This window comes from Grammomys surdaster, unplaced genomic scaffold (assembly GCF_004785775.1).
Source record: "Grammomys surdaster isolate TR1022 unplaced genomic scaffold, NIH_TR_1.0 903, whole genome shotgun sequence".
NCBI lineage: Eukaryota > Metazoa > Chordata > Mammalia > Rodentia > Muridae > Grammomys > Grammomys surdaster.
This window is the reverse complement of record NW_021605322.1, coordinates 81,979-107,155: the sequence shown is the minus strand read 5'-3', so window position 1 is coordinate 107,155 and position 25,177 is coordinate 81,979. Positions and strand designations below refer to the sequence as shown.

The 25,177-nt window shown below is 37.8% G+C and overlaps 2 gene segments (V, D, J or C); both read left to right on the top strand.

The window, feature by feature from the left end:
* The first annotated feature begins 200 nt into the window (after positions 1-200).
* On the top strand, positions 201-1,005 carry LOC114634191. The segment is given in 2 exon segments: positions 201-269; positions 644-1,005. Coding segments are annotated over 2 exon segments (408 nt in total).
* Positions 1,006-16,824: 15,819 nt separating this feature from the next.
* LOC114634193 lies at positions 16,825-17,623 on the top strand. The segment is given in 2 exon segments: positions 16,825-16,922; positions 17,303-17,623. Coding segments are annotated over 2 exon segments (366 nt in total).
* The last annotated feature ends 7,554 nt before the right edge of the window (positions 17,624-25,177 follow it).

Here is a 25,177-nt window from a genome sequence, read left to right as displayed (position 1 = left end):
TCTGTGAGCACTCATACCGTCTACAACATAGAAGAGGTTTATTTTTATTTTTTTTATTTTTACAACCATAAGAAGCCTGTACAGCTCTTCCTTCTATACTGCAACACTATCAGGGGCCTTTGCATATTGCTCTCCAGGGAGGGCTCACCCTTCCTAATCTGAGATAAAAGCTCAGTTGTCATGTTTCAGTGACTGCTCAGTCTCCTCAGGTTGCCTCCTCAAAATGATGTTGCCAGTTAGGCTGTTGGTGCTGTTGTTCTGGATTCCTGGTAAGGAGAGAGGGAAGTGAGACAGGAGAATGGGGAGGGAGTAAGAGCTGTGAATCCCACTGTTCATTACAAATATTATGTGTAAGAAAATGGGTCTTATCCTCCAGCATGGGGCTTCTGGGGTGTATATTTGTTAGAGAGAAGTTCCAGAAGGGAACATGTGCTATATAATGAAGATTATGACATGGGGGGATAGGATGGTCTAAGTTATGCCTAGAAGGACTTTGAGGGTTGAATTTATTTTAGGTAAGAAAGAAATTTTAGGATATAAAACAATTGTATGTGAAACTAAATATCAGAGGTGAAATTAAAAATATTGCAAGGTTTTTCATGAAGTTTGTGCATAACTCTGTACTTCTTTCTCATTATTTCAGCTTCTAGAGGTGATGTTGTGATGACACAAACTCCAGTTTCCCTGCCTGTCAGCCTTGGAGATCAAGCCTCTATCTCTTGCAGGTCTAGTCAGAACCTTGTGCATAGTAATGGATACACCTATTTAGAATGGTACCTACAGAAGCCAGGCAAGTCTCCACAACTCCTCATCTATGAGATTTCCAAACGATTTTCTGGGGTTCCAGACAGATTCAGTGGCAGTGGGTCAGGCACAGATTTCACACTCAAGATCAGCAGAGTGGAACCTGAGGATTTGGGAGTTTATTACTGCTACCAAGGTACACATTTTCCTCCCACAGTGATGCAGACCCTAACAAAAACATTCATGCTTGGGATGTTCTAGCTACCAAATGTCATTTATGTGTGAGGGAGATGTGCTGAGGAACTCCAGTTTACTGGTTCTGCCTTAGGGCAAGTTCAGCCTGGCTACAGCTCATTGGTCATTCATTTTTGGCTTCATTGCCACAATGACAACAATTTTGCACCTGCTTCAGAGAATGTCAAACAGTTGCTATTCCAGATGCCAGAAAAGAATGACAAAAAAAGTTCAGGGAAAACCCATTTGGATTCAATAGGCCTTGAAAGCTTTTTCACTCAATGTTACTCAGTAAAGCAAATAGGAAGCTAAGATATACTCCTTATTTAAACTGTCTTCTTTAATATGCAAATAGTTCATTCAACAAATTTTATACTTTTGAGTTAAATTCATATATCTTATCAAATTCATATATATATATTTAATACATTCGTTTGCTTTTTATGTAAATTTAATCTAGTGAGTCTCTTTCGTAACATGCTTTTACTGATGAAGTGTTTCTTTTCTGTCATATAAATGGTTCTTGGCATTCCATGCAGCTATTCTAACTGTATTGCCTTCCATGTTTAATTTCAATTACATGCACAGTTACAGATGGCTAGTAATATGTTTATGGTAATATCTCCTGCTTGTTTTGAATATTTTATTTCTTCTGTTAATATTCATTTGCAGTTTTGTTTTATATTTATTGATAAAATTTTATTTTTTCTTTCTGATGTTTAATATTTTGGACAGGTGTTTTGCATAGAATTTATTTGATATTCTCTGTACTTGCAAGGACTGAGTGATGAGATTGTACTTCATTAGGTATGTCCTGTATGTTCACATTTTTTCTTCTTTCACTTAATATTGACTCACATACTGTCTAGGATGTTCATTAATTTCCATTTTACTTAATTTTTATTTCATACAGAAAATAATGATTTTTTAAAAAAATAATTACCGTTATCACCTTCACTGTCACACACCAAAACTCTTTCTTTTCTTCTCTTTCTTCATTATTATTATGTCTTCCTTATCCACCTTACATCTCATTCACTGTTTCCATAAATAAAATAACCAATAAAAAAATCAAAATACAAAAGAAAAAATAAATTAAGCAATGCTTCTACATACATACTTTGATGTATAGTCTCTCCCTCAAACCAGAAAACAAAACAAAATGTAAATAAGAATCCAATGACTTAAAGAAGAATGTACATTAAAAAGCGTTGACCTTGCTACACAAAGAAATCTACTGTTAATAAACTATAGTAAGCTTTCCGGTCTGTGCCTGTTCCAGTGCCTGGAGCAGCCCTAAAGTGTCAGCTTTGCACCCAGTCGCCCCAAACCCAGAGGAAGCTGGACTCCTGGGAGCTCTAACACACTCAGAATTATAGGATGCTGAAGAATCATGGTGTCTACCAGAGCAATGGGTGAAATATGCTGATGCCAGGACAAAGAATGATGCTGACATGTGAGCTTACTGAGTATCCTCACAATGGAGACTGGAATCTGTATTGGACATATGTTCCTGACCCACCATTGCTTACCTATACCCCTGATGGGACAATCAGCCTTTTCTCAAGTTCTTAGACCTTGTGCAACAGAGACTCAAAAAGAGAACTTTTAATGACGCTTGTATTGTTCTTAAATGTGATCAGTTATTCAGAGTCAATCATGAACTGGTCTGGAAATCAATCCAATATTGGAAATAACAGTCTTCATTTGGAAGTCTGGTTCTGGACAATTTCACAGACATATATGGAAGTTAGCTGCAGTTCTCTATGATGTAGTTAGCAAGAGATAAAGTTGGGGCAGAATTTTGATTTCAAACTAGTGTTAGCACATTTGTAAAGGCTCTTTTAATTTTCAAGTTAAAATTACTTTTGTTTCTTCTAAAGTAGTTAATGTAAGTTTCATTGATTGTATATATTTTAGTTTTGTTTGTATTTTGAAATCCAGCATGTCTGTTACAGAGGTCTATCAGTCAGCTATTGTTTTAGTGTCCTTACTATCACAGAACCTTGGTATTCTAAAAATACTCTGCAAGTACTGGAAGAAATGAGTCAGGCATTAAGCAGAAGCAAGAAGATAATGGGCTTGATTATTGCTGGTATAACAGCTTTAATTACATCAATTGCTAGCACCACTGCTTCTGCAATTGCTTCGATACAGGAAGTTAAGACAGCTACTTTTGTTAATCATTTTTCAAAAAATATTACTGTTGTGTTGAATATTCAAGAGGATTTAGATAGGCATTTGAAAGAAAAGATTGATGCTCTTTATCCTATTCAAATAATTGGAAGGGAGTTCAGAATTTAACTGTAAGGAGCCATCTCAGATGTAATGCCATATACCATTGGATTAATATTAGTTTTAAAATTTACAGTGGTAGTCACTATAATTAGGAAGAAGTTGAAAGACTCTTGCAGTGTATTTGGCATAATTCTAATATAACTCAGTGTGTTCTTACTTTACATAATGAGCTTATGAATTTCAAGAATGCTGCTCTGCTGAGTCTTGATTCGGTAGATACTGCTGATAATACTACTCTTGACCTGAGGTCAGTATTTCTCTTTTGGTCAAGCTTCAAGATTGGCATATATGGGTATCCCTTTTTGTCTTGAGAACACTTTTAGTCCTGCCCATCATGTTAAAACTTGTCTTTAACAACATCAAAATATTGGCAGTCAAAGTAGATGGCTTGAACCTGAAAATGGACCCCCCAAACATAGTTATTAATTTAACAGGCATGCAAGCCAAGGGTGAGTAATATACTGCACAGAGCCTTACCAACCTAATACAGAAGTGCATTGCTTTTGATAATACATATTCCATGATGGGTAAGAAAGGCATTCTTGTTAGGATGACCTAAGACAGGCTCAGTCTTGTTAATGAAATCAAAAATAGGGAAAGGCAGGGAACCTTTAGGGCTGCTTGGCAAGAATCTGACATAGGCCAAGGACAAGGAAATGGGCTCCTGAGCAGAAAAATAACTTTGACCAAGTACAAGGAAGTACGCTTCAGGGAGGAATCTGATATTTGTCTAGAACAAAGAAGTAATTTCAGGCAGGAATCGAAATCTTAGGCCAGAACAAAGAGGCAATTTTAGGCAGGAATCTAAATTTTAGGCTAGAACAAGGAAGTAGGCTTCAGACATGAAAATGACTTTGGGCTAGGACAAGCAAGTTGGATATGATATTTTGGTCATCCTGATAACTCCTTAGAAACAGTGGTCATGTGAGTGTTCTTGGAATTTTGTTTATTGCCTTCCTTGTTCTTTGACTATTTATGTCTTTTGTCTTGCTTGTTCCTTGACAACTTGCATCTATTATATTGATAGTCCTTCAACCTAGAACTGAGCTGAATACGTACATGTAATTAAAATGGTATAAAAGCAAAAGGTACAAGAGGGGATGGGATAAGGGTTTCTTTGGAAAGGAAATCGCAAAAGGGTATGACATCTGAAATGTAAAAATTAAAGTATCCAATAAAAACTAACTATAGTAGGTTTCATTTTTATATCTGACATTAAAGCTCCCAAATATTTCTCTATGTATCTGCTAAAGATAATTGGAAATATATGTCCATGTATAATCTGATACAAAAATATTAATAGTACCTTGTAAATTTCTCAAGCTAAAAAATTAAGATATATGTATCATAGAATAAGTATTATCATGATTAGAAAATCCAGCAATAGAGACATTTTATTTATTTAATCACAGAACCTGAATTAATCTTTAAAAATTAACTATATTGAGAAAATTAAGACACTGAAGAACACTTCCTGTATAGTTTCATTAAATTAATCTTTGAAAAGTGAAAAAAATACATTGGAGAGAAAGTAAATAAAAAAGGTGAGACAGCATATAATGTTGAGGTTAATATTTAAATCAGTGCCACCCAATCATGTTTGTTCTTATGGTGCTGCCATGTCCCTGACAAGGCAAGTCCTGAGACCATGAGTGGTGGCATGTTCTCATTGCTGCCTTGGCTCATGCTAGCCAGAAGCACCTGCTCTGGCACTCATGAGATGCCAGTGTGGGAGATGGCTCTGCCAATCTACTACGCTGTCTGCACAATGCTTGGCTAAGCTAAGACCATCTTTCTATCCATGAAGTTCCTGGTAGAAATGAGATTCTAGTGCTTAAAGATCATCCAATAGTGTTACATATTTGGTAATGCTCAATTAACAGAACACCCACATGACTAGAGGTATTTCCCAATATCTAACATTAAATATAAATCATTACCTAAGACCATCATGGACCCATGTATGGTTCTCCATGGCTCCTACATCTCTTCCACTCCTCTCTAACTCCTCCTCTTTCTTCTCCTCTTCCTCTCCTCCCCTTCCTTCTCCTTCTGACTCATCACTCTGCCTACCTCTCATACAGCCCCATCACTGAGCTTTATATAAATATAGTGGGAAGATATTTCACTACAATGTCATATGAAAAAAATATGTGAGTGAAGTATATAGTTATTACATATTATTTTTGAATAAATAACATATGAATTGTTATTTGATATATAAATATGTATTTTAAAATATCAATATTACACACAAAACATGTCTCTCCTTAGGTGGGAGATACACAGAGCACATGGACACAGGCCATTGCTGTGTCCACTTCTTTCTTTCCTTCCTTTTTCCTTCCTTTCCTCTTCCTTTTTCCCTCTCTTAATTCTTCTTTTTTAAATTTTTATGAGTATTGGTTCTTTTTTTTTTAAATTTTATGAGTATTGGTATGTCGGATGTGGGTATGTCTGAATCTCATATAATTGCACCCTTTAGTTATTTTCTGTTTCAGGATAAAATCATCAAGGCCCAAAGATTGAATTTTCCAAAAGACTAGACACTTCCAGGAACCTGAAAGGTGGCTTAGTAGTTAAAAGTCCTTAGAGGGTATGCTTGCATGCCTCTACAGTTATGATGTAGAATATTGGGATACTGTTTCATATTTACTCCTGCTAAGAGTTACAATTTTTCTCTTATCAGAGTAATGACACATTCTGATTCTTATTTAAGGTTGTCCTATTATTACATTATCAAATACATGTGGATATTTTTCTTCTCCCCACCTTCCATTGTTTTATTCAGCACTGGCTTCTGATAGACTCATCTATCCATGTAGCTACATACCTCTAGTTTCTTTCTTTCTTCCTTTCTCTCTCTTTCTTCTTCCTTCTTTCTTCCTTTACTTCCTTTTCCTTACTTTCCTCCTTTTTGTTTTTCTCTCTCTTAATTCATTTTTTTAAGTTTTATGAGTATTGGTTCTTTTTTAAAAAAAATTTATATGAGTATTGGTATGTCAGATGTGGGTATGTCTGAATCTCATATATATGCACCCTTTAGTTATTCTTCTGTTTCAGTATAAAAGAGGTACATTCTGTTGTGGATAATCTGCCATATTCCCATTGAGTCGTCTGCCTAGGTCATTGTTTTCTGTTGTTTCCTTGCTTTCCTTTGAGTTCTCTTTGTGGAAGACTCTTGGAGCCTTTATGCCCAATATCTGTTACTCTGGAACTCTTTTCAAGAACTGTTTTTTATCTTAATTGTTCCCGTTCAGGAGATTCATCTGTTTCTAAGAAGCTGACTCTGCAATCAAGTTAAGAAAATTTCTGATTTTCTCCTTTCAGACTTCTTTTACTAGAACCCCTTTCTTTTCCTGAGATATTTTTATTAAATTATATTACAATCTTCCATTCAATCACTGTTGTTAGTGAAAGTAGGGTATTACTTTAGAATGATTCATATCACTAAACAAATCATTAGCATAATAAAATAATAAATGTAAAGGTTTGTTTTTATTTATGACCCTCTTTATATATGCTTTGGAAAATGTGGAAAGAGCATGTGGCATGATATTCCTTCATGATCAGAAATAAAGTGTAATTGGTAGAGGTTTAAATGGAGAATAGTGCAATAGAAAATTGCCTAAGCTCCTGTTATCTGGATTACTTGTATAAGATTCAGTGTATCTGATTTTTTGTGGAGGTTCTTGACCCACTTGGACTTGAACTTTGTGTAAGGAGATAGGTATGGATGCCCACACCTCCAACTGGTACAGTGACAGTAACTGTAGAGCAAGTATGATTGTTTGTATATATTCTGCCCACAAAGTGCAACTATAGGAGGAAAGGCCTTGTTGGAGTAGGTGTGTCATTGTGGTGTGGGCTTTAGACCCTCTTCCTAGCTGCCTGGAAGTCAGTCTTTCTCTAGCAGCCTTCAGATGAAGGTATAGAACTTTAAGCTCTGCCTGTAGCTTGCCTGCCTATATATTGCCATGCTCCCACCTTGGTAATAATGGGCTGAACCTCTGAACCTGAAAGCCATCTCTAATTAAATGTTGTCCTTTATAAGATTTGCCTTTGACATGATGTTTGTTTACAGTATTAAAACTCTAAGACACCAAGTTTTCAAATAATTGAATTTCTGGAGTATATTCCCATCCAAAACACCATAGCAACCAAGACCAATGATAATCACATATATTGTTTTAGGAATCTTCAGTATACTTCTGAACAACATCTTGAAGGAAAAGAATGCAATATTGGCACATGGATTTTTACTTTGCTACCTAAAACTTTTGACTTGAGTATTATGCCCTATGCAGTCTAAGACTATTTATACTCATTTGTACTAGTAATATCCATATGTATGAAAATAATCAAATAATTGATAATTTTATGTCTGTTTACAACATCTTGTTTTCCTTTTCTCTTATTGTGTATTTTCTTTATTTACATTTCAAATGTTATCCTCTTTCCAGATTTCCCCTCCCCCTGTTTTTATGAGGGTGCTCCCCACCTACACACCCACTTCCACCTCCTTGCCCTGGTATTCCCCTATATGGGGGCATTGAATCTTCATAGGACCAATGGACTCTCCTCCCATTGATGCCTGACAAGACCATTCTCTGCTACATGTGGCTGGAACCATGGGTTGCTCATGTGTACTCTTTTGTTGGTGGATTAGTCCCTGGCAGGTCTGGTTGGTTGATATTGATTTTCTTCCTGTGAGGTTGCAAACACCTTTAGCTCTTTCAGTCCTTGCTCTAAATCCTCCATTGGGGACCCTGTGCTCAGTACAGTGGTTGGCTGCGAGCATCCACCTCTATATTTATCAGGCTGTGGCAGAGCCTCTCAGAAGTCACCTATATCAGGCTCCTGTCAGCAAGCACTTCTTGGCATCCACAATAGTGTCTGTGGTTGTTAACTGTAGATGGGATGGATCCTCAGGTAGAGCAGTCTCTGGATGTCCTGTACTTCAGTCTCTGCTCTCCTATACTTTGTCTCAGTTTTTCCCCTTGTGAGAATTTTGTTCTTCCCATTTACAACATTCGTAATGATACTTTTCTCTTCCACAACCCCCTCCTGAACCCCACTTAGGATTCTCTTCCTCACTCCAATAGTTGAATTTCTCACATTCAACAACTACTCCAAATTAAGCACACAACTTTATAGTATACATTAAGCAATAAAATCCTTTCCAACTACATCTATTTACCTGGAAATTTTACAATTTCCCTTTTCTTTATATCTGAATAAAGAAATATAGTTCAAAAATTAACTTGAATTAAATTATATTTATTACAGGAAACTGGAGGCAATTATAGATAGCCATAATGCTTAAATTAAGGTAATATCATCCTTTGTGGTTCTAGTTTCAGTCTCTTCTTCAGGGTGCCTGGATACCTCCAGTACATTGGCTTGAATAAGGCAGGAAAACATCTGGAATGGGTTGGGTCAACAATCTACCTCTTCCTCCTAGGGCATCAGGTGTTGCTGCCCATAAGGCATGAAGGAGGTGAAGTGGAGTTCAGGATGTATAGGGATCACATCACTCCATTCCAGCTAGGAATGCTCAAAAATAATACAAAAAGCATAAAGAGGTGTTGGGCTGGATTTTTGGTCCCATGGTCACGATGGTGGCAGTGGTGATGTTGGGGTTCTACACTATATGAGAATCTCTGCAAGAGACAGGAGTCTCACCAGGCAGGTGAGCTAAAAGTCCAATGATTAGTGGTTCCAGGGTGTTTGGAGATCGTCCCTAAGTATTAGAGCCAAGTAAAATCATCCAGTCCATAATGATCCTTGGGAAAACAACTTGTGTGTTTTATTATATGTGGACTAGGACTCTAAGAACCTTGGGGAGAGGAATTAAATTTGAGGGCTAAATGTATTCTATTGCCACAGACTGCCCTGTTTGCATGGAGAAGAATTCTAGGTGCTGTGCTATTTGACTGACAATCTATGACCACCTGGTTGGGGCATCTTTGGGTTACATGCGCTAAAGCAGGATAGGAAACAGGGAGGAAGTTAGTTCCCCTCCTGCAGGTCTCAAGTTTTGAGATTTCTGGAGTTTGATCATGTTTGACCTCACCAGTTCAATGCCAGTTTCTCTCTTGGCATTGTCCATGTGCCCCACAATACACATCTTCACAGTTAATTCTCCCTATTCATCAGTCTCTTTGCCTATTCATTTCACCTGTGTCTTTGTTAGGGTTTTACTGCTGTGAAGAGACACCATGACCAAGGCAAGTCTTATAAAGGACAACATTTAATTGGTCTGGCTTACAGGTTTAGAGGTTTAATCCATCATCATCAAGGTGGGAGCAGGGCAGCATCTAGTCACACATGGTGAATGCAGAGCTGAGAGGACTGTATCTTCATCTGAAGGCTGCTAGTGGAAGACTGACTTCCAAGTAGCTAGGATGAGGGTCTTCAGCCAGCATGCACAGTGACATACCTACTCCAATAAGGCCATTCTTCCAAATAGTGCCACCATCTGGACCAACCATACACAAGCTATCACAACCTCTTTGCTGTCTCCCCCCTTATGATCTTTCTTTCCCTTTTCAACTACAGTACACCTTTCTAATTTCTTTGATTCAACAAACTACTCAAATTAAACACACAACTCTAAATGTTACCTTATGCAATATAATCTCCTCCTAGCTACATCCATTTACATGAGAATTTTATTCTTACTCTTTACTTTATATCTTCTTTACTTTATATTTTACAGTACTTAAATTGAGTGTTATCAGAATGACAGCTATCACATGGTTATTCTCATTTGTGTTTCTTGGATTCAATATAGTTATATATAATCACATGTGTGTTTCTCTGACACGAAATAGAAATGAAACTTTTTAAAGGAACAAAATTTTACATGTTTGGGTTTGGTATCATGGTGTCACAGGACACTGAGATCAATAGTAGACAACCAAGGGATTTATAATAAGAATTCTTAATGCTGTGAATATAAAAACCATGGAAAATTGGATGGTAGGGTACTGAAAGGCAAGTTTAGTCCCTAGAACTAGAAACGCACAGCATGCAATGGTCTCTGAGGAAATTAGAGTTCACAGGAGAGAATTGGGACCTGTTTCTAAAGATTTGGAGGTTTACAGGAAGAGCCTTCAACCAAGCTGTCTGATTGCAATACAAAGATAAGACTGGGGACCAGGACATTCCTTGTAACAATACCTTAAGAATAGCACCTTGTATACTATCTCATTTACCAGGTCAGAGCTCTCACCTTCAGTGTTTCTGGAGGCCACCTGTCAGTTGTCATGAGAGTAGTAGAGATTCTGTACATTTGCTAATAATCATGACATTTTTATCCAAAAGAAGCTAATGAGAAAAGGAGTAAAAGGGACTCTGTAGGACACATAGGACAAAATTGCTTCATGATATAAGCTTGCTAGAAAATTTCACAAATATTTTACATATTGTTTGGTCTCTGCTATTGTCAAATTTTATACTATGTTCTATTCTTTAAATATTCTTACAGAATTCTATTTTATATATATCATAGAATGACTTTTCCTGAGATTTGTTGATCATATCCATAAATCTTGGGAGCAAAGATATAAGAAACCTTCTTAAACTTGAGTTCATGAGTTTACTGAATCAAATTATTAAAATATCAGTATGAGAGTGATTCTGTTTTGTTATTTTGCATCTTCAGGAGGTATACAAGTCGATTTTTTGATAGCCTTTTCAACTTTTGTTCAATACATTGGTCTCTGACAATTTTTTAGAAAGCTATGGCTTGTACACCCAATGCCTAGTCCCTAATTTAGAATTTTACACTGCTGTCCCTTTCCACCAGTGCTGAAAAAAAGAAGGCATTTTATATATTTTTCTTTACAAAGGTAATCCTTGTATACGCTTGGTTCTTCTCAAGCATCTACATATAATAAGTGAATTGCACATTTTTTTGACAGAAATTTCCATCCATGCAAGTCTGAGATCAAAGTTTTGTTGTAGACTTGAATGAATAGTCATCAATGGCTCCTCAGTTTAAATAATAACATAGAAGCCTCCAGCCGTGTTCCTGGGCCTGGTACTATTCTAGATGGCTGATAAGAATTCCATGCATGAGCAAGATGAACAAAGGAGGGAAGAGAAGTGCTTAATGGGAGAATGCATTCCTATTTCCCTATAGAATGTCATATACTTTGCTTACTGTATGATCTTATTGTCCAATTCTAAGGAGCTTTCTTTCAAGCCTGTTTTTAAATTGTTTTATGAACAAGACGTTTAAAACAAAGAAGAGAGCACAAACTTCCCTAGTTATTTTTTCTTTCTACACTCTACATATTCTACACAGTATGTGGCTCTAACATCACTAGGTATAAACGTCCTGTCAAATCACTGGGTTATCAAATTCCTAAGTGTTTTTTGAATTTGTAGTTTTCAAAAGCTGAAAAAGTTTATGGCAAAAGAACTGAATATCCTTGCCATGACATTAATCTAAAAGGGCAAAAAATTTCAAATTTTCAAGGTGGAATTTTAAAATGAAAGTCAAGTCTAAATTTAGGATGGAAATTAGAATTATACGCCAAATGTTTAGTGGAAAATAGGAAAAAAATGTAGATTTGTTTCTAGGAAAAAGTGAATGAGATACCTGGATAGGTTTTCTTAAGTCAGATAAGGGTAGACTGATATTCTGTCATTATTTAGTATTGAATGGGGCCCAGCACTGAAGTTGGTGAGAATGTGAGTGGAGTTGAGATTACAGTATAAACACTTTGGAAATTGGTATATATTTCTGGCAAAGAATCATAAAATTGAATGCCTGGATTTGAACATTATATGATCTGGTATAAATGAAGATACAGAGTTAGAAGAGATGTCCAAAGTCAGATTCCAGATAAATAGTGTAACCTGATGGTTATAGGAAATAGTGTCATAATAAAGTGTGGACCAATCACACATTCTAAATTACCCAGGAGAGTATACATGAGCACCTGAGGTTAATTATGTTTCCATAACAAACTTGAGTGATAATTAAGAGGAAATAGTCATTCAAAAATGTCCATATAATTAATAAAAGTTGAGCATCAGACTTTGCAATGTATGCTCAAAAACCTTGGAAAAGAGTTATATAAAATTGGCATTCGGAAAAAAAAATCGTTAAGGGTCAGGGGGCTTGGCATCTACCCACTCAGTGAAGTATGCTCATGTTATTTTGAAAACTCACCCAGAGGATTCCCCCAGTATATTTTCTCTGCCTGCACCAAGTCAGAATCTATGTGTACATTTAAGTTCCTCAAACTGCAGCATAGATGAAGAAGGCAGAAATTCAGGTCATCTGTAAACAATAACTACTATTCGGGAGTTTATGTCCCTTGTGTTTTCTTTATTTCATATCTCCCCAGTGTCATCCAAATCTGATACTTTAGGGGCTGGGGAGATGGCTTGGTGGATAAGAGTACTTTCTTCTCCTCCAGAGTTCCTGGGTTCAATCCTCAGCAAGGTCATGGTGACTCATAACCATCTAAAGTGTGATATGATGCCCTCTTGTGGCATGTAGGTGTACATGCAGATAGAACACTCATGTGCATCAAATTAATTAATTAATTAATTAATTAATTAAAAGTGGGATACTTTAGGGATTAAAGAGACAGATTATTCTCATTATTCTCATTTCCACCACATGCCCTGCAAATGTGAGAAAGGATATGCACAACATACCTGTTTTTCAAGGAAAGCTGAAATCCTAGTAGTCCATAGGTTTGTATTCCTCAGGTGTTCAAGTTCACAAGAAAGCAACACATACACTTCTCTATCTGACATGTGTGTACCTGGAATTCATGTTGTTCCAGTAGATATTTTTCATAATATTTATAGAACTTAAAAGAGACATGTTTTAGATGGGACTTATCATAGTCTGCTTGAGAAATGTAAAATTATACTACTGCTGAAAGGGAACTCACATTTAACTACTAGGGGACAGATTGTTTGGATTTTAATTTACTGTTAGATGACTGAGTTTGGTGCAAGTATTCAGCTCAGAACAGATGGGAATATTTAAGCTGTTTAAAATTTTAAGTATACTGCTTTTTCAGATTTTGCATATACTCAGAAATAATCATGCTAGTTAATTATATTAATTAATATGATAAAATGCTATGAATTAGCTTTTATCATAGTAATTTAATACAAATTTCCACACAGAAATCACATGATTATAGGATTGATCATAGATTGTTTTAGTTGACAAGAGGAGGAGTCTTATGTAGTTAGATATTAGAAATTTCCTACACTTTCACTTTCTTTTTTAAATTGGTTACTTCAAATTTTATCTCCCTAACCAGTTTCCCCTCCATAAACTTTCCCCCCTCTCCCCCTGCATATATGAAGGAGCTTCCTCACCTGCCCACACACTTCCCCCTCAGTGCCTCAGCATTCCCCTACTCTGAGTCATCAAGCCATCACAGAACCAGCCCTCCCACCATTAATGCCACTTAAGGCAAACCTCTTTTACATATCCAGCTGTAACCATGGGTGCTCCTATGTGTAATTTTTCTTTGGTGGTTTAGACCCTGGGAGCTTTGGGTGTTCTGGTTGGGTGATATTGTTTTTGTTTTTTGTTTTCCTATGGGGTTGCAAAACTTTTCAACTCCTTTAGTCCTTTCCCGAACTTCTCTATTGAGGTTCCTGCGTTCATTCTTAAGTTTGGCTTCATGCATCCTCTTCTGTATTGGTCAGGCTCTGGAAGAGCTTTTCAAGGATAGCTGTACCAAGCTCCTGTCAGCCAGCACTTCTTGAAATCAGCAATAGTGTCAAGGTTTGGTGTCTGTAGATGGGATGGATCCCTAGGTGGAACAGTCCCTGGATGGCCTTTCCTTCAGACTCTGAAAAACTATTTGTCCCTGCATTTCTTTCTGAAAGGAGGAATTCTGGATTAACATTTTTGAGGTAGGTGGGTGGCTTCATCCTGCAACCAGGGCATGTGCCTATGCACTGTTGTATTCATCAGTGTTGTACTGCTGTGAACAGACACCATGAACAAGGCAAGTGTAATTGAAGCTGGTTTACAGGTTGAAATATTCAGTCTATTATCATTAGAGTAGAAACCTAGCAGTATCCCAGCAGTCACGGTGCAAGAGTAGCTGAGAATTCTACACTTTCATCTGATGGCTGCTAGTGGACAACTGACTTCCAGGAAGCTAGGGTGAATGTATTAAAGCCCATACCCACTGTGACACATACATTCCATCAAGGCCACACCTCTAATAGTACCATTCCCTGTTCCAAGCATATTCAAACCATGGCATGTGGATATGGTCTTTACAGGTTCTCTTTCCCCTTTGTTGGGTATTTCAGCTAATCTCCTTGCTACTGGGTCCTGGAAACCTCTTGGATCCTTGACATCTGGGACTTTCTAATGGTTATGACCAGTTCCCCTTCTCCTGCTGCTACATCCCTCCATCAAAATTCCTGATGCTCCCGAGTTCTTCAAGATCTCCTGTATGTGAATTAGTCCACCTTTTCCTTCCTCTCTTCTCTCCATCCAAGATTCCTCTTTCCTCTTCTTCTCAAAATTATTTCCTTCCTCCTTCTAAGTAGAATTGTAGCATCCACACTTTGGTGTGGTCTTCCTTCTTCTTGGGTTTCAAATGGTCTGTGAGTTGCCTACTTTCAATTTCATGATAAATCAAAATGGCTTGTGGTAGATCACTGCTATTGGCATCTTAGTTTGTTGACACTGAAAAATGCCAGTCTCTGAGGATGAACAGTTAAGCAAATTCTCATTATGTACATGGCAAATCTGCCTACAGTGATGGTGGCATCATAACCTATGCATTTAAATCCAGCACAGATGTTTTTGCATGGGTATAAATGGGGAACTTTTAGAATGGGAGGTTTAAATGTCTGAGGTTCAGCCTATGCTATTGGATCACTAGTGAGATAATGAGGAAGAAATTTCTCTCCTGGTCCATGCTGCTGAGGATTCGGTAAAATTGGTAACAGAATACTTTTGGTGAGGGGATTAAAAATGTAAGTCCTCAGTATTAATGTGTGTTGAACTAGGTCATGTACTATATAGGAATTGCGAGAATCTGAGAGATGAGTACCTCAGAGGTATGCCAGGTGCTGCAGGGCCTGCTCTGCTGAGCTTGTATCTTACTGTTACTGAAGGTCCACAGCCAATGAGGACCAGCAAATGACCCTATAGCAGAATAAGGTCTCTGTCCAAGTGTTGTCCATTTTGGGAAGGTGGCAGTTGTCAAGCAAATAGAAATAAAAATTATGCCCTTTCTATAGAGGTAATTACTAAATTATTGTTAAACTATTTCACCATGGATATAACATATTATTACTAATGCTAAAAATGTATACAAGAAGATTAATATCCAACATTGTGACATCATCTCACACACTTCCACAGAACATTAGCTTTATTACTGGGCACAATTCCTTGCCCCTGTGGAACATCAGGGAGTTGTTCGTTCATGAGCTGTATGAGATAAGCTGCAAATGGTATTTCAAACCTGCCACTCCTTGTTTCTTCCCATGCCTTTCTCCATTCAAGGCACATATATGAGGAGTGAATGCTGATATCTGGATATGCCTGTCAACCAGGAAGCATGAGCAGGCTGAGAGTCAAATCTGCCTGCCTTTCCAGAACCTCACAATATCTGTTTATTTAAATTAAATTCCCATTTAAAATAAGTAATTGACAGGGATTTGTCTTTCTGGAACACTCTTTACATCATTAGTTTCCTCATTCTTAACAACAATCCTAACACTTGTACAAAATGCTTTGTCTCAATGGGCTGATTAGAACACATATTACTTCTACTGTCTCTTAGTATCAATCCGTTGGGTAAGAGGCCTAATTTTCTTGAGACTTTAATTTCTATTTAAAGAGAATTTTATTATCTTCTAAAGGGATTGTGTCCCTCATGTTTGGTACCAGCTGTGGAGGTCACTGCAGGTACCATAGCTGGCAGAGAAACCAAACATGTGTGGCAAGAAGTAAGCTGGGGGTAAGAATTAAGTAGTTAGTTGACAGCATTTCACAGGTCTAAAGTCTGACATCAGGGCAGTATATTTTAGACACATTTAAATACAGTATAGCATTTGAAAACAAAAACTTTTATTTCAACTTCATTTGCACAGTAAACCTAAGACATGACTACATTGAAACTTTTTTGCAGTGTAAATGTGACTTCTCCCATAGGTGTGGATTCAATTGAAAAAGGTAACTAGTGATGAAGGCCTGTGATGGAAGATTCTGGGGAATCTGGGTGAGCAATTATAGATAGAAAAGGTCATCAGTTTACTAACAACATCCATTCTCAGTATTCTAGGTGAAAAGCAAGTGTATATTTCTTCAATTGAGGAGACAGCGCTATATGATTAACATTCCTAGTTATTCCAGTGCTTATCTGTGAGAACCAATGCCCACTGAAACTAGAAGAGGATGTGTTATTTTTGCAACCATAAGAAGCTGTAAGGGTACTTCCTTATATCTGTATTGCAAAATCAACCCAGGCCTTTGCATATTGTTCCCCAAGGAGGAACCACCCATGCCAGTTTTGGATAAAATGGTCAGTTGTCTTCTTTCTTTGACTGAAAAGTCTTCTCAGGATTCCTCCTCAAAATGAAGTTGCCTGGTAGACTGTTGGTGTTGTTGTTCTGGATTCCTGGTGAGAACAGAAGGACTTGAGAATGGGGAGGTAGCACAAGAACTCGGTCATACTGCTCACTACATGTATTCTGCAATGTATGAGTAGACAGGTATTATCCTCCAGTATGGGGTATGTCTGGTGTATATCTGCGAGAAGGAGGTTCCAGATGGGAGAGAACCTGTGCTACAATAAATATTATGACTTGGATAGATGGGATAGTCTACATTAAGTATAGACGCACCTTGGGGATTCTATTTAACTTGGTTTGTTTGGATGGGAATTTTAATATTTAAAGAATTGTATGTACAAATACATCTAATTTGAAATGTATTTAAAAATATCATAAGATTGTTCATGAAATTTGTGCATGATTCTGTACTTCTCTCTTATTTTTTCAGCTTCCATCAGTGATGTTGTGATGACCCAAACTCCACTCTCCCTGTCTGTCAGTCTTGGAGATCAAGCCTCTATCTCTTGCAGGTCTAGTCAGAGCCTTGTATACAGTAATGGAGACACCTATTTGAAATGGTACCTGCAGAAACCAGGCCAGTCTCCACAGCTCCTGATCTATGAGGTTTCCAACAGATTTTCTGGGGTCCCAGACAGGTTCAGTGGCAGTGGGTCAGGGACAGATTTCACACTCAAGATCAGCAGAGTGGAGCCTGAGGATTTGGGAGTTTATTACTGCTTACAAGCTACACATTTCCCTCCACAGTGATGCAGACCCTAACAAAAATGTCCTTGCTTGGAGTGTCACAGCTGTCAAATAGGTTACTTATCTTTGTGAGAGGGAAGTGTTTTGGAACTGCAGAATATGTGGTGCAGCTGACAGCATATGCATCTTGGCTACAGCTCACTGGTCATTCTTTTTGCCTTCATTGGCTACAAAAACAATGATATTGTGCCAGGAGCTGTACCCAGCTTGGTGGGGGGAGAAGGTGATCTTCTTTCTTCTCCTTCAGTTGGTCGGTTCTTCTTGAGGCAGCCGAGGGGAATAGGAATTGGAAGAGCGTTGGCGGGGGTAAGACTTGGTCTTACGAGATTCAGGGTACTATCTTACGAGATATTTAGGGTTGCTGTTTAATAAATTCTTTCTTATCTACATTACTAAAGTTTACTTACTAGGCTACTGTAGCTGACCTGCTATCTGTTTGATCCTCTGAGGCCAGAAACTGCAGTTTCTGGCCACTAACACCTCCGCCCAGGGACAGCAGAGAATTAAGCAATGCCTTTGATCTGTCTCTGCAGGCGCTGCCAGGATCTAACTTAGGTCTGTTGGCTTGAGGTAGCAAGAAGAAAAGACACTTAAAGAAGTTATTGTAGTTTATTGCTAAGTGTAAAAAGTTTCCTATCTAAGGGGGAAAATGGGAAGGTCCTAAGTGGAAAAAGGAAAAAATTCTAACAAAGGAAAAATTCTAAGAGGTGAAGAGAAGTGAAGTGAAGTGAAGTGAAGTGAAGTGAGGAAGAGAAAGTAAGTTGCTAATGGAAGTCCCTTTGTCTTATACATCATTCAGAGTACCTGATCACATGTTACAAAGTTCATCACAAGTTCACACCAAAATTCAAATCATAAATTGAAAAAGAAGTTTACAATCGAGAATGTTTGCATGCATATCTATTAGGAGTAATTATCTGACTAAACATCCATCACCTGTCTAGCTCCACAGGTTCAACGACGGTTTAAAACTATAACTAAGAAATTAGTGAAGTTTTATATAGATAAACCTAGGCAATATTTTTTCTTCTGTCCTAGAACCTATAATAAATAGTGAGTTCCCTTTTAGTGACCCTTGGTTAATTGTTTTACAACCACCTTGGAATGTGCTCTGAGTAGGAGAGAGACTGGTTACTATCTAAGTGCTGTTAACTGATGACACTTGGGAGACTGGCAGAGTTCTCATAGCAGTTTTGACTATCAGAAAGAGACTTAATAGCAGTCCCACTATAAAAGAGCTTAATAATCATTGATATAATTTTAGGAATTCTTATAGGATCATCATTAAGACTTAAGAAGTCATCTATTTGTCTATATAGCAACACTACAAGACAGTACATCGTCATGGGTCTGCAGAGATATGCTCCAAAGGGGAGTGCTATTGCTTAGTGATTGTTATATATGTTTAATAATAATAGGAGAAGCATATTGATAGCAGGATCTTTCCTAAAATATGTCCAACATAGCCTTGCTAAATGTGGCACACTTGTCGCAGATAATAATCTGAGGCAAGCATTTCAGGATGATCAACTGCTAATTATTAGCTTGTCCTATTATAGCTTCTGACAATATTGCTTCTACCTCAGTAGAATAGTGAACAGGTGGCCTCGCAGCAACAAGCAATGATGGTTGTAAAGCAGAGTGTAAACCCAATTTTTCCTACAGGCCTTGTCTTCTTGTCTTTCTTTGTTACTCAACATTATCCAGTAAAGCAGACAGGAAACTGAGAAGTATTCCTTTGTTAAATTCTCTCACTAATAATTACTTCATTTGACACATTTTAAGCACTTGATTTAAATTCTATTGTATATGTTTATTGTCTTCTCTTTTTCCATTTGCATTAATTATATCCATTGACTATATTTTTCATCAATTGGTTTTATCCATAAAATGTTTCTTTTCTAACATACTTTTCTCAGTGCATCACAGATCTAATCATAATCTTTTAGGTTAACTTCATTATTGGGATCACTGTTGCAGTTAGCAACCTGCTGAACAGATGGACATTATTGCCAGATATGAAGTCCACAGATGAGCAAAATGTATGATAGCTTTCTTAATAGACTGGGAGTTTGAAGGGTATCTTCTAGAACTGTGAAACTTAGCAATCCAGCAGTAGATTTTCAGTTTAATTTAATGATTATTTCTTTATGTTCTTCCACTAAAAGGCATGGTGTCTTTAGCTATAGGGATTTGTGACCGCCTTGTGATGGTCAATCAAAAAAACTGACATTGTATTGTTTTGCCTGTGTTATATTTATTCATTGTATTGCCTGTATTTTTCTGTGGTTTTGGGGCCTCTGCTATAGGGAGGAATTCTACATATGACACTAAGAACCTGTTACCTCTAGAGGAGCATTATTTACCCTAGAATTATACAATAATGTTTCTGTAGTGTTTTGGTATTCTCTATTACATTTGTTTACACTTCAACACTCTTTTCTTTCCTATTCTCTGCCATATCCATGTGTAAAATTTTCAGCCACTAGCATCCTCACTGTGTACTTTCACATCACAAAAAATTATACAATTAACGTCTGAAAATCCAAAACAATCAAAGCAAGAGAAGAGTCCACACAAAGCATGATATTTTCTTGAATTAGGCAGCAAATTCTGACCTGTCAAGGACAGTGAATAGACTCAGGAGCTGACTGTGTCCTCAAACATTCCTGTTAGCAACTATTTAAACAGGAAAAAAAAAACCACCTGTGTCAAGATTTTGCTACAATTTTCATCATTTAGAATAACTTGTTCTTTTGTGGTTAGGAATAATCATTATGTTGTGGCAAACAAAATATAAATAAATAAATAAATAAATAAATAAGAAGGAGATTGATCAGCTTTGTTAGATTACTTCCTGGCTCCCCTAGAGCATGTGAATTTTAATTTAATTTCGTATTTAAGACAATGTTTTAGCTTGGCTTAAGGCGTAAGGAGCTTGGTTAATGCTTTTGAATCACAATCACGGTGATATGTCCTCTTTTGATTCAGACTGACTAATTGTTCTTCATGACAGATCAATTGATACCATGTATGAAGGATAACATGTATAGTTTGGATGCTTTGGAAATTCTTACCCATCATCTGCTTCATTCTCAGTGGCAAGACATGCAAATGCGAAACTTGATTTTTATCTTAACAGTGATAAAGAAACATTTTGATATATAGTCTTCTAAAAATCTTTCCCAGTGGAGAGACAAATGATTATAACGCTTCCATTTTATACTCTGGAGAATGCAATATCATAGGTGCAAATTACTTGAGTTTCTAGTTTCGTGTAACCAATTAACATGTCTAAGTAATGATATTACTGTAGTGTTATGCAGTTCTTTTAGACAGGAACTATTCTGGGTCAGAGTTTTTACTGTTGCATGGCAGCCCTCTCTCTCCACTTGATGCTATCTTTAGAGTTTCCTCTACACACTATAGGACATTTAGTCTAAGGTCCCTCCCTTTAAGTCTTGAGATTCTCTCACCTCCCAACTCTCCAGTATATCCTAGAGGGTTACAGTACATCCTACCTCCCAATGTTACCTGCTTCCATTCTTTCCGCTGGCTCTCATTTCTTCATACCTTCTCCCCCCAATACCTGTTCATGTTCTCCTTTCCTCTCCTCCTACCCTCTCATTCCCAGGTTTATCCTTCCCTCTGCCCACCTCCCAGGAGTGCTTTCTTCTCTATATCAAGTGGAATTGAGGCATCCTCACTTGGGCCCCAATGTCATGTTAACCTTCTTGAGTTCTGTGGATTGTATCCTAGGTATATTGTACTTCTCTGGTTAATGTCCTCTTATTAAAGAGTAATATCATGCATACCCTTTTGAGTCTGAGTTACCACACTCAGTATGATATTTTCTAGTTCCATCTATTTTCCTGCAAACCTCATCATGCCCTCATTCTTAATAGCTGAGTTGTATTCCATTGTGTAAATGAACCAAATTTTCTGTATCCATTCTTTCATTGTGGGATTTCTGGGTTGTTCCAGCTTCTGGTCATTACAAGTAAGGCCACTATTAACATAGTGGAACACTTGCCTCTGTGGCATGGTGGAGTATCTTTTAGGTATATTCCCAGGAATGATATAACCAGGTCTTCAGGTAGATCTATTTCCTATTATCTGAGGAACCTCCAGATTTATTTTCAGAAATGTTGCAATCTCACTTGAGTTTTTGATGTTAGTCATTCTGATAGATGTAAGGTAGAATCTCAGAGACATTTTGATTTACATTTCCCATACGACTAAGGACATTGAACTTCTTAAAAAGTACTTCAGAGCCATTAGTGGAGAATTCTGTTTCATTTTGTATCACATTTTTAAAGTTGGGTTACTTGGTTTGTTGATGTCTGACTTCTCGAATTCTTTATATATCTTGGATATTAGCCCACTGTCAGAGGCAGGGTTGGTGAAGATATTTTCACATTCTGTTAACTGTTCTTTTGTTCTATTTACAGTATATTTGTCTTCTTACAGAAGCCTTGAAGTTTCAAAGAGTCTCATTTATCAATTTTTGATATTATAGCCTGAGCCATTGGTGTTCTGTTCAGGAAGATGTCTCCTATACCCACGAGTTCAAGATTATCGCCCAATTTCTTTTCTGTAAGATTTAGTGTATCCAGCTTTATATTGAGGTCTTTGATTCCCTTTGATTTGAGTTTTGTGTGTGGTGACACATATGTATCTATTTACATTCCTCTACATAATGACATCCAGTTAAACCAACACCATTTGTTGATAGTATTTTCTTTTTTCCATTGTTTGTGTTTGATATTTTTGTCAAAAAGCTAGTCCTGTTGAGATTCCATCTTACACCCATCAGAATGGCTAAGATTAAAAATAAAACTCAAGAGTTAGCACATGCTGATTGTGGGACTGCGTAAGGGTATCCTGTGTCATGGTTGAGCAGGTGCCTAGAACCCAGAGACTCTGCAGACTCTGCATGGGATTCTTCGTGAGAACTGGCAGGAGTTTGGCGCCCCCAGAATCCAGGATCCTGAAAAGCAGTCACGGTCTCCATAGAATTACATTGTTCAGTCACGTAGGCCAGGCTATGGGCCTCAGGCCCTAGGGATTTACATACTAGTGAAGGCCAGAGGTCAGAGCAAATTAAGCATACCTCCCCCAGATCCTCTCCCAATCCTCCCCCTTTCTCCCTCCCTATATAGCTCAGGACTGCCCTGAGTTTTCGGGGGTACTCCTAGATCCATCTATCATCCACCATGAAAATAAACCTTTTTGGAACGAAAGACTTCCTTGTGTTATTGGGGCCTGCCGCCGCCAAAGCCTCCAGGCCGCTAGAACCATAAAATTCCTCCTGAATGTGGGACCTGCCACAGCATGAAAGCCCCTCTGGGGCCCCACCGCTGTGGTGGCCTCAAAAATTTTCACCACAGCTGATGATGATATGGAGCAAGGGGAATACTCTTTCAATGCTAGTGAGAGTGAAAACTTGTTCAACCACTTTGAAATCCAATTTGGTGTTTTTTCAGAAAAATGAAAGCAGCTCTGCCTCAAGACCAAGCTATACCACTCCTGGGCATATACCTAAATGATGCTCCAACATCCCCAAAAAACACTTGCTAAACTATATTCTTAGCAGCTTTATTAATAATAGGAAAAACTGAAAACAACCTAGATGTCTCCCAATTGAAGAATAGATAAGAGAATGTGGTACATCTACACAATTCTGCTATTGAAAACCAAGGCATCATGAGTTTTGCAGGCAAATGGTTGGATCTTGAGAATATCATCCTGAGTGAAGTAACTTCGCCCAAAAACAACATGCTTGTCATGTATTCATTTGAAAGTAGATATTAGCCAAAAATACAGATAATTTGTTATACTCCACAGACACAAAGAAACTAAACAAGAAGCAACTACCAAGTGAAAAAGCTTGAATCAAACATAGAAGGAAGAATAACATAGTGATAAGAGGCAGATCAGGGGAGGGAACTTGGATGGAGAGTGGAGGGGAGAATGGGGTATTCAGGACATGTATGTCTAGATGGCATAAAAATTAATGGAAAACTGCAGCTGACTGTGGCAAGGAGGTATGGGGCATATTCAAGATGAGACAGAGACCTAGTATAAGGGAGGCTCCAATGAATTTATTGGGGTGAACTTAGCTGTGCCTCACTTGATTGGGGATATCAAATCTAAAGAGGGCATCTCCTGGAGCCAGGCAGAAACATAGTGGAGCTATAGAGATACCAACCCACTCACAAAAACCTTTCAATCCCAAATTTATCCTGTATAAAAGTAACGCAGGCACTGGAAAAGAAGTAGAGACTGAGGGAATGTCCAAGCAATAACCAGCCCATCTTGAGACACATTCCATGGCCAAGAACCAATCCCTAACACTATTAATGAAAGTTATTTTTGCAGACAGGAACATGTTGTTCTCTGAGAAGTTCCACCCAGTAGCTGACTCAGCAGATACTGACACCCACAGCCAAAATGTGGATGGAGACTCTTATGGAAAATAGGAGGAAGGACTGCAGGCCCAAAGGGAATAGGAACTCCACAGGAATACAGTCAACTAACCTAGATGCTTGAGGCTCTCAGAGTCTGAACCACCAACCAAAGAACATGTATGAGCTGGACCTTTGTCTCCTCACTCATATGCATTAGACATGCAGCTTGATCTCCATGTATGTCCCAAATAACCAAATGGGGCTATCCCAAGTGTTGCTGCCTATACATGGGATATGTGCTACTAGCTGGGCTGTCTCCCCTAGCCTCAGTGGAAGATGAAGTACCTAGCCTCACAGAGAATTGAAGTGTCAGGTTGGGAAATACATAGGGAGGAGGGCACCTGCTCTGACACTGGGATTGAGGATGGGAGAAAGATTGTGAGGTGACAGGGAGGGGGCAGTGAATGGGTTGTAAAGTGAATAAGAAAAAATTAATTAAAAACAAAGTTCTAAAGCTTAGATTAGGATATTTATGGGAAAGTTGAATCAATTCTTATAATCCCCAACTATCAGTCAGGACTCAGCATGCACATGAGGGACCCTGCTAAGTAACTTGGACTCCTGTTGCTCCGGTTTCCATGTGAAACCTAAGTAAAAATGAGACTTTTACTGTTATACTATGATTAGTGTTAAATGAAATTTCAGGCACTTCCTTTCTTATCATGCTTAACTATGAGGATATCTATTATATTTTCACCTCTAGGTGCCAGATGTGACAAACAGATGACCAATCTGCACCCTCCATGTCTGTATCTCTGAAAGACAGAGTTACTATCACTTGTGGGGGGAAAGTCAGGGCATTGATTATAATTTAAACTGGTTATAAGCAGAAACCAGGGAAAGCTCCAAAGAGTCTGATATATTGTGCAGCCAATTTGGAAGATGGGATCCCATCAAGATTCAGTGGCAGTGGTTCTGGGGCAGATGAAAACATAGAGGATAAAGGGCTATTAAAGGTTTTCATGGAAGTGTTATCAATGAAAAATTGATACTCCAGAGCATAGTTTTAGAAACAAAACAAAACATCAACCCAACAATAGAGATTTATATTCTATTCTGTATCTCTCTGTCTCTCTGTCTCTCTGTCT